This window comes from Zootoca vivipara, chromosome 16, assembly GCF_963506605.1.
Source record: "Zootoca vivipara chromosome 16, rZooViv1.1, whole genome shotgun sequence".
In the NCBI taxonomy this organism is placed as follows: Eukaryota; Metazoa; Chordata; class Lepidosauria; order Squamata; family Lacertidae; genus Zootoca; species Zootoca vivipara.
In genome coordinates this window covers 34,927,353-34,943,457 of record NC_083291.1, presented here as the reverse complement: position 1 = coordinate 34,943,457, position 16,105 = coordinate 34,927,353, and the positions used below count along the sequence as shown (strand labels likewise).

General features: G+C 48.1%; 1 protein-coding gene across 2 annotated transcripts in view; it reads left to right on the top strand.

Moving 5' to 3' along the window:
• The window catches only part of CC2D1A (coiled-coil and C2 domain containing 1A), a 48,123-nt gene that overhangs the window by 29,197 nt on the left and 2,821 nt on the right, over window positions 1-16,105 (top strand). For both annotated transcript variants that reach the window (XM_035140565.2, XM_035140564.2), the window contains 10 exons: window positions 519-577; window positions 904-955; window positions 3,640-3,739; window positions 4,789-4,879; window positions 6,924-7,055; window positions 9,396-9,451; window positions 12,623-12,689; window positions 13,776-13,902; window positions 14,939-15,015; window positions 15,208-15,255. In XM_035140565.2, the coding sequence (XP_034996456.2) occupies window positions 519-577; window positions 904-955; window positions 3,640-3,739; window positions 4,789-4,879; window positions 6,924-7,055; window positions 9,396-9,451; window positions 12,623-12,689; window positions 13,776-13,902; window positions 14,939-15,015; window positions 15,208-15,255 (809 nt within the window). The remainder of the gene's footprint in view (window positions 1-518; window positions 578-903; window positions 956-3,639; window positions 3,740-4,788; window positions 4,880-6,923; window positions 7,056-9,395; window positions 9,452-12,622; window positions 12,690-13,775; window positions 13,903-14,938; window positions 15,016-15,207; window positions 15,256-16,105) is intronic.

Below are 16,105 nucleotides of genomic sequence, written 5' to 3'. Positions count from 1 at the left end.
CCAGGGTGCCAGGGAAGGGACCTTGTGTGCTTCTTGAGTATTTCCAAAACAGGTGTGTGTGCATTGGGGAGGGCACGTCCTCCCTCCTCTCCTTTCCCTTGACCCATTCTGTGAAATTCCCACCTGTCAGGGGAGAAAGACTAAAAAGCTGGATTTGAGAGTGAATTTAATTCTGTTGAAGCCTGTTCTTTCTCTCTCCCCCCACCCTACCCCCTTTCATTTTGTAATATAGGTAAACACTTGTTACAAAGGTGGTTCCTAAGGAGTGTTCTTTACTCTGAATTGCCCACTTCTAGGCCTGTTGTCCCACATGCTGAATTCTAGGGCACTGCAGGCCGAGGCAGTCATGCAAAGGCCAAACTTCTGCCCCGGCTTCTGTGGAGAGGCCTGATTTTGCAGGTGCTGAGCCGATTTCCACGTGGAGCCTTCTGAGAGCAGCCCCTCCTCCTTGTCCTTTATCTTTGAGATTTTGAGATTTTTTAAAAAGGTTTCCTGACTCTCGTTTTTCTCTTCTTCAGGCATGTCTCCTAATGACCTGGATGCCTTTGTCCGCTTTGAATTCCCCTATCCCAATGCGGTGAGTTTGGGCTGCTTCGTATGTTAACTTTTCCTTTTCCTGTGGGAAGCAGCCAGCGATCATTTCCCCCTGCATTTGTATATTTATGTTGTGAACCGCCCTGAGATCTATGGATATGGGGTGGTATTTTAATAAAAAGAAAAATAACAATAATAATTCGAAACGGCCCTTTCAATAGCCAGCTGCATGTAATGCAGGTGTAGAAAAAGCCTGATGTGTGAAGCTGCTTTGAGGATGGTGGTGGGGTCTGCTTTGAAATGCTCCGAGTCGGTTCTCCGGCAGGCGCCTGGTTCTTACTGCTTCTTTTCACATTTCTGTATTTGCAGGAGGAAGCGCAGAAAGACAAGACCAACGTGATCAAGAATTCCAACTCTCCCGGTAAATTTATGTTTGTGAGCTTTAGGCCATGCTAGAAAGAAGGGGGGAGGGGGGAAGAAGCACCTGCCAGCTTCAGGGCCAAAGCATGTGCACTTGTGCAGTACTGAACACATCACCAGGAAGCCCTGGTAAAATCAATACAGTGGTACCTTGGGTGTCAAACTTAAATCTGTAGGTGGCGCTGTGGGTTAAACCACAGAGCCTAGAGCTTGCCGATCAGACGGTCGGCAGTTCGAATCCCTGCAACGGGGTGAGCTCCCGTTGCTCGGTCCCAGCTCCTGCCAACCTAGCAGTTCGAAAGCACGTCAAAGTGCAAGTAGATAAATAGGTACCGCTCCAGCGGGAAGGTAAACGGCGTTTCCGTGTGCTGCTCTGGTTCACCAGAAGCGGCTTTGTCATGCTGGCCACATGACGTGGAAGCTGTACGCCGGCTCCCTCGGCCAATAACGCAAGATGAGCGCCGCAACCCCAGAGTCGGTCACGACTGGACCTAATGGTCAGGGGTCCCTTTACCTTTACCTTTAATACAGTGGTACCTTGGGTGTCAAACTTAATCTGTTCGAAAACCAAGGCACGGCTTCCGATTGGCTGCAGGAGCTTCCTGCACTCAATCGGAAGCCGCGTCGGACATTCGGCTTCTAAAAAACATTCGCAAACTGGAACACACACTTCTGGGTTTGTGGCGTTCAGGAGCCGATTTGTTCAGGAGCCAAGCCATTCAACAACCAAGGTACCAATGTACTAGAGGCTGTGTGTGTTGGGGGGGCTGCAGCATGCAAGGGAGGGGAGGTTCAACCATTCTCTCTCCTGCTGCAATCCCTTTTTTTAGGAAGACCCCCCCCCCAAAAAAAAATTGTTGGGCTTTTCTTCTATTCTTTTTTCCTTTCAACAAAAAACACACACTCTTATGATTGACTTGACTAAGATCCAGGGCAAAGCGCCACATGTATGGCAGCCCTATCCTCATGAAATCCCCTCCGCCATTAGCTTAAGAAAGGCAAGTGGGGGGTGAATATCGGGATCGTGGCTGGGAATGGAAGAGTTAAACCTGCCCTATACTTGCATACTATTATATATTTTAATGAGTTGAATTCCAAATGACCTATACTGTGCTGCATGTGGTCTAGCTCTAGCCCTTAATCACAGGGACAACCCCACACCTGGAATAGAGGGAGATGCTGCAGGTCAGATATTGGACAGAGCTATGAAGCACTGGAATACTGGGCTGGTCCTTTAGTTCTGTGTCTGGGTATGCCAGACCCTCATCACCGGCCTGCTTTCTGAGGCCCTCTCCCTTGTCCCCAAGCACTGAGCTAGCTGTGCAGTATTGGAAGTAAATTTCCTTGCCAGGCTTTTACTGGGGACAGCAAAGAAAGCACGAAGACAGGGAGGAGAGCAGGTGAGGATAGACTGCTCTTGTCGCCGTAGAGGCTTGGCAGTCTGAAACTCTGCTACAGGCTACCAGTTGAAGAACAGGGCTGAAGACGATCGAGCTTTTGACGGCTCAGCAGCCAGAGATACCTCAAGACTTGTTAGTAGCAAGCCTGCATCATCTGGAAAATTGTTGGTCCTTTTGCTCCATTGGGCTACTGCTGGGTTCAAGAAGTATTGGCTGCTGGATTCTAGTGGAGAATGTTCTCTGTCCTTATGTGGAAGTTGCTTCTGTGAATACGAGTTGCACACTCTGTGGATATGACAGCTTGCAGCGCAAACGGGTTTGAAGGCAAAGGTGTCTGGTGGGGTATATTGCGGCACAGACTTCCTTCTTGGCAACAGCGAGCGTGATTTGGGGGAAGCTGGAAAAAGCGTGAAGATAGCTGCCAGGTTTTCCCTGCCTCCCTCCCTCCTACAGAATCTGCTGACTGACATCTTAGGGTATTTGATGGCAAGGAGCAGTGACAGCATCAGAACTGCACAGTCTTTAGCTGTCTCAGTGTAAGTGCTTCTGGTGAGCTAAGAAGCAAATGGAGGGGTTTGCTGTTGTGCTGAAACATGACCGGCCAGTGTTGTACAGCCTGATCCTGCCACAATTTGCTTTTACCAGTGCATAGAGTGCTTGCACAGGGACGCAGGTGGCGCTGTGGTCTAAACCACTGAGCCTCTTGCACTTGCCAATCAAAAGGTTGGCGGTTCGAATCCCCACAACGGGGTGAGCTCCCGTTGCTCTGTCCCAGCTCCTGCCAACCTAACAGTTCGAAAGCACACCAGTGCAAGTAGATAAATAGGTACTGCTGCAGCGGGAAGGTAAACGGTGTTTCCGTGTGCCCTGGTTTCCATCACGGTGTTCCATCGCGCCAGAAGTGGTTTAGTCGTGCTGGCCACATGACTCAGAAAGCTGTCTGTGGACAAACGCTGCCCCCCTCAGCCTGAAAGCAAGATGAGCACTGCACCCCATAGCCGCCTTTGACTGGACTTAACTGTCCAGGGGTCCTTTACCTTTTATCTTTTTTACCTAGGGTGTTTGTGATGGGGTGAACAGTGGGATATCAATGGTGCACAACAACTGTGTAAATGCTCAGGAGTTGGATTTGAGCCTCCCAAGCTTTTGGGGGGGGGGGGGCTTGAAGCAAACTGCAGGGACCCCAGTCCCTCCAGCAATGCAAGGCTGTTCCTTTCAGCGATGATTGCTCTTGGCTCTCACCTGACGCCCATTAACCTTCCCATTTGGTATCTCCCTCCGGCAGAATTCCAAGAGAAGTTCAAGCTGTTTATTAATCGGGGGCACCGTGGGCTGAAGAGAGCCATCCAGACAAAAGGCATCAAGTTTGAAGTCGTCCATAAAGGGTGAGCAAAATGGAGGTTTGGCTGTTACTGGCAGAAACCCGTAGGGACCTTCCTGCTGTGGTCAAACTGACTGGAGGTGGGCCACCTTCAGCATGGAAGCTGCATGTCTGAGTGGCCTGAGAGCTTTAATATGAGCGTTTTCAACTCTTCCATGAAATCACTGAGGTTTTGATTAAACCTGACATATGTATTTTTAATATGCATTGCAGGGAGGACAGAATAACAGTATATTGTTGGGATAACCACTTTGCTTCCTTCTAGAATTGTCCTGTCAAATAACACCTTCGGAAGCAAATAGCTTGAGGTGGGATTTTTTGGTGGGGAAGCATGCAGGGGAAAGGAATATGCCCCCCCCCCCAACATGGCTGTCCTGATCCGTGCCCCCTGCCTGCCCCTTCCTTGATTTTTTTCTTAAGAAAGTAAAATGGCAGGTCCCGGTCATGTATTTCAGGATGTAATGTGTAGTTTGGTTCTTAGTGTCTGTGAATGTGCTGAGATTGCACATTCTTTCAGGGCTATTGGCAGAAGCACAAAAAAAATATGGAGGAGAATGGAAGGATATTTAGCGGTCAAGGAGGCACTAACTGAAACAGGCTTCAGAGTGCTTTCAAAAGAGTGATAAAACAATTGAGACAAGGTGGCTTCCATTCCACACAAGGTACATCTTCCACGTCTAACTTCTATAATGTGGTGGCGGCAGGACATTAGTAGAAAACCCAGGATGTGAGATTGGGAAATGTTTATTATGGGAGGAAGAAACTCAGGTTGGCTCATTGACACACACAGGCAAGACAGGCGGGCAACTTGTAGCTCAGATCCACATGTACCCAAAGCCATAACCAAGCTGAAAAGAGGCATCCAAACTATGAGTAGCTTTACTACAGGAATGTTGGGGAGACTCTGCTGTAACCTTGCAGCAGTTCTTGTGGTTTGGTTAATTTAAAAAGGCTAAGTGCTGGTTTTATTGAAAGGGAGCAAGTAAGACCAGAATGAAATTTGTGACTCTCTCTGAATGAGGTCATCAGTCTAATACTTCCATTTCTCTCCAGAGGGCTGTTCAAAACTGACCGTGTAGTTGGAACTGCACAATTGAAGTTGGATGCACTGGAGACAGCTTGCGAGCTTCGGGAGATTCTGGAGGTAAGCCTGAATCCTTCCCTTTCTTCTCTAGCACATGGGTAGGCAAACTAAGGCCCGGGGGCCGGATCCAGCCCAATTGCCTTCTAAATCCGGCCCGCGGACAGTCCGGGAATCAGCATGTTTTTACATGAGTAAAATGTGTCCTTTTATTTAAAACTAGTATCTTGAAGCCCGTTAAAATAACGGGTGCTAGAGCAGACCTGTTGCTCTAGCAACCTCAGGGACATTCGTAGAGGCATCTTTGGGGCCTGATCCGGAGGCTAGGGGTTTCCCCGCTGCCCCGATTCTGGTGCTCACGATCCCCGCATCGCATGCCACCCAAAGCCGCCTCCTCTTTGCGACGCATTGGCTCCCCCCCTTCCCCGTCAGTGCAGAAGCTCCGCCTCGGGAGCCCAAATGCCAAGGCCGCTCCTCCCTTCCCACGTGTGCTGCCGGCGGAAGGGAAGCAGCATCCACGCGCCTGAGTAGCGTGGAAGCGCAGCAGGGGGCCCGTGTAGGAGTGGCGCCGCTGCTTATGGAGTGCGCCTGTTTGTGGAGCCGGGGGCTGCGGCCCGTCGCGCTGCGCGTGTTCCCCTCAGGGATTTGCTGCTCCCCATCTCCCTCCCGCCCCTGCGGTAAACCCCGTTTAGAACCAGCCAATGGCAAATAGTGGGAGGAGCGTAGGGGGGAGAAAAAGGAAAAGAAAGCAGCCTCTTCCTCGTGCTTTAGTGCAAGCGCAGTGAGGCGCTGTCCGGCAGGGAGCGGCGGTTGGCGGCCACAGGGAAACGGGAGGCGGGGGGGAGAGAGCACGCGTGTGTGCGTCCAGTCTCTGCGTCCAGTCCCTGTGTCCGTGGGGCACATGCGCAGTAGCGCAAACCCAGGGACACAGGGACTGGACGCAGAGACACTTGGACTTTATTATATAGGATGCATCTCTGGGTTATTTGTGGGGCATAGGAATCTGTTCATTATTTTCCCCAAAAAATATAGTCTGCCCCCGCACAAGGTCTGAGGGACAGTGGACTGGCCCCCTGCTGAAAAAGTTTGCTGACCGCTATTCTAGCAGAACTGAGAGAGGCTAGAGTGAAATCAGACTTTTGCTTTCACCGCAGACAATGCCTTTGTGATGCTTGCTGGAAGAGATGTCACTGCCTTTCAAGGCCTTGGGCTCAGCATGTCTTGGGGCGTGTCACACCCATTTCAGCATCCCTGTTGCATCAGGTCATCAGGAGTGGCTCCACTTTGCCGCCTTCTGTACTGATGTTAAATGTGAAATCACGTGCAAGGCCACAGTTCTATATGACGGCCAGAAAAAAGTGCTAAAAGAACTGTGACAAGAGTTTATTAATGAGAATAAGTTTGGAACAAAGTAAACAAGCTATAATGAGGATTGCCAGCTGAACATTTCAACGAGGATTACAAAAAAACCCACCATATAGCACACACAAAAATATTGCATTTGAAGAATGCTCTAAGCAGCTGACAGCAGGCAGGCTTTTGGATAAGGCCCCATTTTGAAGATCTTCCTGAGATGATAACTGCTGAAAACATTCCACCTGAGGAATTCACAGACATTCACACCACCAATGCAATTAGCTACTAAAGGAGGTATCCACACATCCACCAAAAACAATTTCGAAGGCCCAATTGCAGTTTTCAGAAGTGGAGGACTTCAGGAATGTTGATCTTTCTAAATGTTGTTGTTGTGGTGGTGGTGTTTTAACTCCATGTGTACCTCTATATGATTGTGAATAAAGGAGTGGCCTGGATTAGAGCTCTGAACTAGCCTTCGCTGCCTGCTCAGCCAGCCTCCCTGTAGAACTTGAGAGAGCAGTTTTCTCCAGGCTTTGGTTTGCCATCTGCCACGTAGCCGGAAAGACAGAGATGCCAGCTCCTCCCCCAGCATCCCGAGGGCCAAAAGGAACAGGCTGCATCGTTCTGCCGTACAGATTGACAAGTGTGAAACCATAAGAGGGACGGATTCAGTGTTGGCGGGGAGAAGTTTAGAGTGTTGTGGTTCTACACTAATTGGGGCTTCTCTCGCTTTTTCTTTTCTCTGCCCTAGCTTTTGGACGGTCGGCGGCCCACAGGGGGCAAGTTGGAAGTAATTGTGCGTCTGAGAGAGCCGCTGACCTCCCAGCAACTGGAGACGACGACGGAGAAGTGGCTGGTCATTGACCCCCTCACTATGCCACCAGTAAGAGCCAATCTGTTCTCTGCGTCCCAGAAGCTTTCCATCAAGAGCAAAGCTGGTTTGGGTGGCACCCGAAATGTTTTTCTGAGTGCGGCTTTGCAAAGGTTCTGGCCCTGTGCCCAAGCCCTTGCTCAGCTGAGGCTGGCAAGAATATGAACCATATGGAATCTGTGGTTAGTGCTCATCCTAGAGGGTATCCAGCCTAATGTGCCCCTTCCGTCACCTCGTTTCTGTGGCTCCGTTTTCTTTTTGAGAAATGAATTTCAGCTGTGTTACCACCAGAGTCCAAACTTTGGTTTCTTCAGAAATGGATGTGGGCCAAAAGTGTGGCTAATGACTAAGCGTGGCTTGAAATGTCTCCAGCAATTGTTGCTATTCAGAGGCTGGTTTCCTGCCCACAGGAGCAGCATATTGTGATGGGAAGAGGCAGATGATTGATACTGTCTGCTTTAAAAAATATATTAAACGGGGGGGGGGGGGAATTTGCAGCCTGGACAAATCTGGCAAATGTTTTGTTTTAAGTAATTTATTTTGTGTTTGTAAACTCGTTTGCACGTTTTATTCTGAGTTTGCTGGTGAGGTGAGGCAAGGAATTTTGCAGAGCACTGACACCCCAACCTCTGACCCCTGAGATTTCACAGCCATTGTCCCACACAGTTTCTTTTTTAATAATAATAATAATAATAATAATAATATTTTATTTGTTTTCACATTTTTATACATACAGTTGTACCTCGGGTTACGAACACCTCAGTTTGCGAACAGTTCGGGTTACGAACTGCGCAAACCCGGAAGTGTTTTCGCCGCACGTATGCGCAAAATGGCGCTGCGCATCGCGTCCGGGTTACGAACTATTCGGGTTACGAACTGCGATCCGGAACGGATCGCGTTCGTAACCCGAGGTATTACTGTATTAACTTTCATATATATCCAATTACAAGGTTCCCTGAACCTTCCGACTTGCTCCCCTCTCTCCCCTGGTTTCTTAAATTAAAAATTATTTTTTTGCATATTTTAATTTTTTCAACTAGTATGTATCCCTGTTTTATCATAATCAATTTCACATTACAATGCTACCAATGTTTTTAACTGCTTGCAGTGGTTTTTCAAGTAAACTACGAATTTACTCCAATCTCTAGCAAATACTTGATCTTCTTGGTTTCTGAACTTCCCCATCAGTTTCACCATTTCTGCATAATCCGTCAATTTCATCTGCTATTCTTCCTTTGTTGGTAATGCTTCTTCTTTCCATTTTTGGGCTAGTAGCATTCTCACCGCCGCCGTTGCATACATAAAAAGTCTTTTATCTTCTCTTGGCACTTCTTCCCCTATTAAACCTAAAAGAAAGGCTTCTGGTTTTTTAACAAATATATTTTAAAACATTTTCTTTAATTTGTTATAAATCATTTCCCAGAAGCTTTTTATCTTACAACATGACCACCACATGTGGGAAAAAAGTACCTTCTTTCTCTTTACATTTCCAACACATATTTGATTTAGTTTTATACATTTTTGCAATCTTACTTGGTGTTAGATACCAACGGTACATCATTTTCATGTGATTTTCTTTCAACGCACAGCATGCTGTAAATTTTATTTCTTCTCTCCACAACTTTTCCCAAAGATGAAAGTTGGATATTATACCCCAAATCACTAGCCCGATGTGTCCCACACAGTTTCAGCTATGTCTTCACAATTCATAAGGGCTTGCTCCCCCACTCAAATGAAAGCTGAGATTCTTAGGGAGCCAAACTCTGTAGGCCAGGCATCCCCAAACTGCGGCCCTCCAGATGTTTTGGCCTACAACTCCCATGATCCCTAGCTAACAGGACCAGTGGTCAGGGATGATGGGAATTGTAGTCCAAAACATCTGGAGGGCCGAAGTTTGGGGATGCCTGCTGTAGGCAATACCATGTGCTATGATTTTTCTACACTTTCATAATTTGGCATACCCAGCCCATAACCCTGATCATGTCCTGGTCTCTGCTGTCAGCTCCCCCCCCCCCCCGGAAAGTAATAATAATAATAATAATAATAATAATAATAATAATAATAATAATTTATTTATACCCCACCCATCTGGCCGGGTTCCCCCAGCCACTCTGGGCGGCTTCCAACAAAATATTAAAATACAGAAATCCATCAAACATTAAAAGCTTCCCTAAACAGGGCTGCCTTGAGATGCCTTCTAAAGGTCTGGTAATTGTTGATCTCTTTCACCTCTGGTGAGAGGGCATTCCACAGGGTGGGAGGCTGGATACCTTGATGTGTCTTGCATTGTTGAAATAAATGTGGCTATGCCAGACATACAGGAGCAAAACAGTATTTGTTTTCTTCACCCAGGTTGCTCTTCCCAAACCCAAGCCAGCAATAGCTCCCGGGAAGGATGTGGGCAGTAGGTATGTATATTCTTGTGCCTTTGCTGGGGTCTCCTGAGAGTTAGCTCCATGCATAATCTGTGGGGAAATATTAGCTCCTGTTCTTCCGCTCTCCTTTTCATTCTTTTCTTACTTCGCTCTTGGCTCAAGATGGCAAATGCAAGGCCCGAGGCATCTCACAAAAAAGCAATAGGGCAGGTGTGCCTGCTTCAGGGGGCTGCTTTTGAGTGTTGTTGGGGGCAGCAGGGTGGGGAAAGACAGGACAATCTGACCTGGAGGTCACAGTTAACCAGGAAGTTCTCCTGTGTAAGCCCTGTTGACATGGGTTTTATTTGGAAGCTGCTCTGAGTATTATTTTACCACAGGAAGAATGAATGAATGGGAATTGTCCGAGAGCATAGAGGTAGTTCATTTTCGTGTAACTTGTGCAGAAGACCTTCCTGGTGGATTGCACCTCATGGATCAATTCTGCTCTCCTGACTGCGTAATGCTGCATGATAATGGCTCGACTTTCTGACAGAAAGGCCTCCGTCAAATAGCAGTTTTGCTGAGGAGATAGCTTGCCATGACCATACAGATATGCTACATTGTTCTTGTGAATGAGACTTGTGAATAAACAGGACTTGAATAGCTCAGGTTGTCAAAAGTGACAATGTAGCTTCTGGTGAGGGTTTTGTAATGGAGCTTCTGACGCCACAAGAGCCTCTTGCATAGGTCCTTAGTACCTTAGGAGAGTTATAAGAACCATACCTGTTCTAAAGTTGGCACACAGAGCAGGGGAAGCTCCGAGCCTCAGCTACCTTCTGCACAGTAGAAAGAACAGAGGCCGTGTCAGGGGGACTCAGGAGGGGCTCAGAGACACGTCAGAGCCTTGGCACCGCTCTGGTCGAGGGTCAGCGGATGAGGGGCTCAGCAAGACGTCGGAGCCCAGGCGCCGCCCCGGCCAGCAAGAGGGGAGACCTCTCCTTCCGGCGCCCGAATGGAGGTGCGCGCCCACACGTAGGGCGCAGGAGCGGCGTTTTGGGGTGCCCAGGCTTTTATGCTGGCCGAAAAGCAGGCGGCAGCCATTGCCGGGTTCTGAATCGGACTAGGCGGTCATGTTTTCTGCTATCTCTGCACTGTAAATAGTATGCACAATAAAACCCTTAAAGACAGCGCGGAGAGGAGCGTCTTTACTCGACAGTAAACAACCCCCTGGCAGGCAGTAAGTGAAGAAGTTTGTTCAAGGCCACACAATGAGTCAGTGGCTGAGACAAAGCATGAGAAGAGCCTTGCTTGCTGGATCAGACAAAGACCTAACGAATTCAGCATCCTCTTTGCCACAGTGGACAGCTAGATAGATGCCTTTGGGAAGCCCACAAGCAAGTCTCCCAGATTTGTCCAGTGTTTTGTCCACCAAACCTCATCAGTTAGCACCGCGTAGCATTTTGGATATCTGAATTCTGTGTTAAGGGAGCATGATGGACAGTTGGATGGTGTGCACAGAGGCAGGTGTCCAGCCCAGCACCTTTTGCTCTGCCAGTGGCTGTTGATAGTCTCTTCTAATTTCCTTTCCAGAACGTCCATCTGCTCACTGCTGTAGCCAAGCCAGCTCTGCTTGGACCTTCCTTCTCTCAGTCCTCGGAAGCTCCCTTGCACAGAGAATGGTTTGCTCCTGCCGGCTCTGGACAAGAAAAGGAATGTAGGACAACTAGAGAGGGGCAAAGAGCTCTGGGAGGTTGTATGGGCACAAAAGGTTTAGTGGCAATTGGCAGGAAGGCAAAGTAGTTAAGCTTCAAAAGAACAGGTGTAATTTTGCATGGTGAATAACAAGCCCAGAGCCAACCCAATATATTTTGGTGCCTGAGGCAGCAGGTCCAAAGGACACCTCCCTTTCCATTGAGTAACATGGGAGGCTGCTGTGCCCCTTTCAGGTCCCGTTCTGTGAGGCTCGCGCAGGAGGGCATGAAGGTGGATTGTGCCACATACTACAGATTGCTTTGTCTCCCCCCTCTGATAATGCTGCCCTGAATCAATGGGTTGAGACAGTTTCCGAACTTTTCTCATGGTAGGGCATCCTCCCAGTTAGCCATAGCCAGAAGCACAGCCTCTCCTGTAACTGGAAGAGCAGGGAGAGAGAAAGATGTCTCGAACTGGCATTCAAGGGCGGGCTGGATAGACCGTGCCTTTCTTGTGAACCTCTGTGCAATCTGGGTGGCACCACTCAAACAAACAGGAAATCTAGCAGGATAGATTTATGGTCTGATAACAGCCTGGCATTTCCTGTAGGGTTGAGAAACAAAGAGCATGAGGAACAGGCAGAGCAGCACGAGGGCATTGTGCAGGCTTTGCAACAAGGGCAGAGTTTCTTGTTCCCAGGGGTAGGGCCTAAGATGGGAGAGAAGTCGGGACCAACCGGCTAGCAAGGAGGATTCCTGAATGCAATTGGAGGCATTCTGAAAGGAAAAGGGGGTCCTGGGAAGCCAAGGTGTAAATCAGAATGCTTGCCTGGAAGGTTCTCTTGTTCTGAATGCAAGGTTTGCCTCCAAATGACGCAGAGTGTCTCTCCTGCCTCAATTCTGCCATGTAGCTGTTTACCAGACTGGATTTATCTGTCCTGGGTTGAGAACAACACGAGAAACAGCACCGGGCATGAAACGTCAGAGCTTTCCTCGCTCCTTTGGCTAGTCAATCTTCAAGCCCACCCACCCCCATTCATCTTGCTCTTGTGGTCCTTTAAAACCTGCCCTGTGGCATTCTAGCAAATGAGAAATTAGCACGTTGCCTGCCCATCAGGTCTGATCAGGAGCAGTTGTGAGCACCCAGACATTCCAGCAGTGTCCCTGTGTGTGTGTGTGTGTGTGTGTGTGCTGGGCTGCCTTTTCTCTCAGAGCTGTCAGGAAGAAACCCACAGCAGGTCTCGAATCTAGAACCTGAGGGATCCTGGGCAGCAATTCAGTCTCCTTGCCCACCAAACTCTGGTCCCCAAGCTAGGGGGCTTTGCTGCAGCCGATGTGCCTGGTTCTTGCCCCGCTGCCTTGGCAGGAGTCAGCTGTGCTTGTTGCTTGGGCATGAAGTTGACAGGCACACACCCAATCCATATCTGCTTCTCCAGATGGCGGTTGTCTGCTTGCCTCTGCCTCATTCTCTGTGCTGTGTTTCTGTTGCTGGCCTCTTCTGAAGTTAACCATGCCGCACTTTCTTTCCTTGCAGCAAGCCTGTCTGCACTCTGCACAGCTTCAATGTCCTCGCTTTCGACAAGGAGAGGCTGGAGAAAAAGGTCAGTAATGTTTATCAGGGCAGCAGTTGCTGATTCCAGCATCTCCGTGTGCATGGTGCTTTAGCATAACATTGGCCAAAAGGCAGGCCTCCCCCTCAAGGTGCTTCCAGACTGTGCAATAGACTGAGACTGTGCAATAGACAACGAAAGGATGGGAGGAAATAGGAGACACAAGTTTGACAAGTGAGAGACTGGTATGTCTTACATTTTGAACAGTTGTGTTCATTGTCCCTCAAAAGAACAAGGCGCAAGGTGGCTGGGAGCAAAACTGCAAGCAAACATTGAATCTTGACTCCTGTAAACTGACTGAGACATTTTGTTCTTGGGTTGAAGGCACTAGGAATGTCTAACTTACAAAGCAAATGGTTGGAGGAGGGGGAGGAAGCTCAGTCAGAAGTCTCAGCCCTGTCTCAAAGCTGCTGTGCTTCCTTAGGCAGGGCAGCGTATAATGCTTATGATTTTAAAATCTGCTTACCTTAGTAGTGCAGTAGTCAGCTGAAGTGTTACAGTACAGCAAAAACACCCAAGTTTGGACAAAACAAATCTCTAGGGAGTGTGTGAGTGATGCCCTTTCAAAATGACCTAACATGATGTCTTCTCCCAACCCTCATAACCCTTGGGCCCTGCTTGGCATTCCTGTCTTGGTTGGGTAACAAACAAATAAAAGGGCAGTCGACTGGAAGAATATTGTATTTTGCTCTCTCTGGGCTATTTTGGCCTGCTTCGGCTTCATAAACTACCTTTTTATTTTAGAAAATAAAAAATCTGGCCTTTAATTTTATTCTGCAGAAGGAGTCTCCCCTGAGGTCTGCAGACTCTGTGCCAATTTAAAAGAGAAGTGTTGTGTGGCAAACTCACGTGGTGAAGTCTTGCCTTCCTTCTGCGTTTATGTGGCCGGATCTCAGGCACCTGTTCAGGTGTGCTGCTCACAGTTGCTGTTGTCCTGGAAAAGCTGTTTCCCAGCCTGTGCATGCACTTGTCAGCCAGACAAAACTTAGTCCCAGAAGGTCCACTTCTTACCCCCGAAATTGAGTGCTCTGTCCTTTCCCTGAGAACGTACACAAACCCTCCTTCCTTTGCTGGCAGATGGCAGGATACAAACAAGTTGGCCAACGACCTCCTAACGACCTAGTGGAGCAGCACCAGAATGTTATACGGATGATCCAGTGGCAGAAGTCCCAGCTTCAGCAAGGAGGCCCTGCAGTCATGAAAGGTACTTTTGCAATGAAAGCCCAGCCATGAAGGCCCCATTCCCAATGCTTGGGCAAGTGAATATTTTCCCCCTTTCTCTGACGGTTCATATTGAATTGGTGTAAATCGCCTTAGCAGGAAGTGCTCATTGAGGGGGTTCAGTTCAGTTCGATTTATTGTGTTTAGCGAGCAGCCGTTAGACACATAAAAATAATAAGAATAAGAATACTGCTAATAATAGTGGTTTACATTTCTGCTCCCCAACCTTTACAGGATAAATCATTTCTCATCCCCCCTCTTTGAAGTTTTATTACACGAATTTGTAAAGCCTTGGAAAGAAATTTGGATGTTCTAAAGCAGGCATCCCCAAACTTTGGCCCTCCAGATGTTTTGGACTACAATTCCCATCTTCCCCGACCACTGGTCCTGTTAGCTAGGGATCTTGGGAGTTGTAGGCCAAAACATCTGGAGGGCCAAAGTTTGGGGATGACTGTTCTAAAGGATATATCCCTCTCTACATCAGACAACAAAAAACAGGTCTTTGCGAGAGATGTCCTTCCCTTCTGTGATCTCAGCAACGGGTGGATGTAATTGTTTCTAAGGTCATTATAAAAAGGGCATTGAAGGAGTACATGAGTTATGTCTTCTATTGACACAGAGTTGCAGCCACAAATTCTATCCTTCTTAGGAATTCCTTTATGTTGGCCCGTCCAATCTGCTAATGGAAGGACATTTAGTCTTGCCTGTGCAAAGACTACCCTCATTTTAACATTTGACAAATCTACCAGATATCTTGTCAGGGATGAATACAATGGATTTTTTTTTAAAAAAAGCATACAATTTGTTAGATTGACAGATCTTGATCTCGGCAGTTTGTGATTGCATCTCGGTCTCTCTAAGCCCTTGGAGTATTAATTCTTTAGCTCTCTTCAAACACTGTATTACAAGAAAGGAGGCAGAGTCCCAACCTCCGGGGTTGGAGGGGGTGGAGGTGAAGGGGATGCCGTTGTACACCGGAGCTGTTCCTTAGTCATGTCTGTCTGATCTTTACTTCATAGAATACCTGACCCAATTGGAGCGGTACCAGCAGTGGTATACAGAGGCAGCACGGCGCCTTGGCAGTGAAGGAAAGCGGGTATGGTGCCTCAGTCAGCCCCCCATCCACTCCATTTTACTTCTAGATTGGGGGGGGGAGCAAAGACCTCAGATCCCCTTTTTAAAGCCTCTTGGTTGCACCAATGCCTGCCTGCTTAAAGGAGCACTCTGCCTGGTGCAACGAGAGCCTCTGTATCTACTTAACTGCCTGCTGTGTGTGTTTATTTGGCAGGATGGAGCCAAGGAGGCCCTTTACAAGCGCAATCTGGTTGAGGGTGAGGTGAGTTGTGCTTATTGTCACACAAGCTGTGGTTTCTGCTGTTCTCACCCAGTCACCTCCCACTAGAATAGTGAGAGCAGGATGAATGAGTTAGTTGTGGGGACCAGAGGAGCTTTTCCCAGACTGGCCCTGCCCTCATTGATCCCCTGGTCTATTGTATTTTTCCCCCAAATAATTTTTATTCGTTTTCCAATACTGCCATGGTTTCCAGGCACAGGTACGCTTTTCAAAGCTCCATGTCCGAGCGATTTTCTTTGGGTTTTTTTGTCCAGGCACTTTCATTGGGAAAACCCACATTTTACTGGTGAATTAGATGAGAGCAAGCGGCAATCTGCAGAAAACTCAATTGTCATTTGCTCCAATTCACCAGTAAAATGTGGATTTTCCCAATGAAAGTGCCTGGACAAAAAAACCCCAAAGAAAATCACTCAGACATGGAGCTTTGAAAAGCGTACCTGTGCCTGGAAATCATGGTGCAACAGAAAGTCTGGATGAGCCCTGAGAGCTTTCTGGAATGATTTTAAGCAGTGCCATCAAATTGAGCACCTGCAGTACACAGGTGGACCTTTCTGGCTTGTTTGGTACTACCGCCTCTCTAGGTGGTTCGTTTCCCAAATCGCTTTTGGGCAGAGTGCTCTGTGGACTGAGCTGCCCTGTTCCCCCTTCTATTGTCTCTCTCCGTAGGCATAGATCCTTATGATTCAGAAAGTTTCCTCTGCCTCTCCCAATGTTAAGGACTGCATGACTTGAATGTGCTCATTTTAAAGCCTTTGACAGCTTAGGGCCAGGTGACTTACGGGCCATCACCTATCTCCATGTGTACGGTACCTGTATATTAAGATCTTCTATA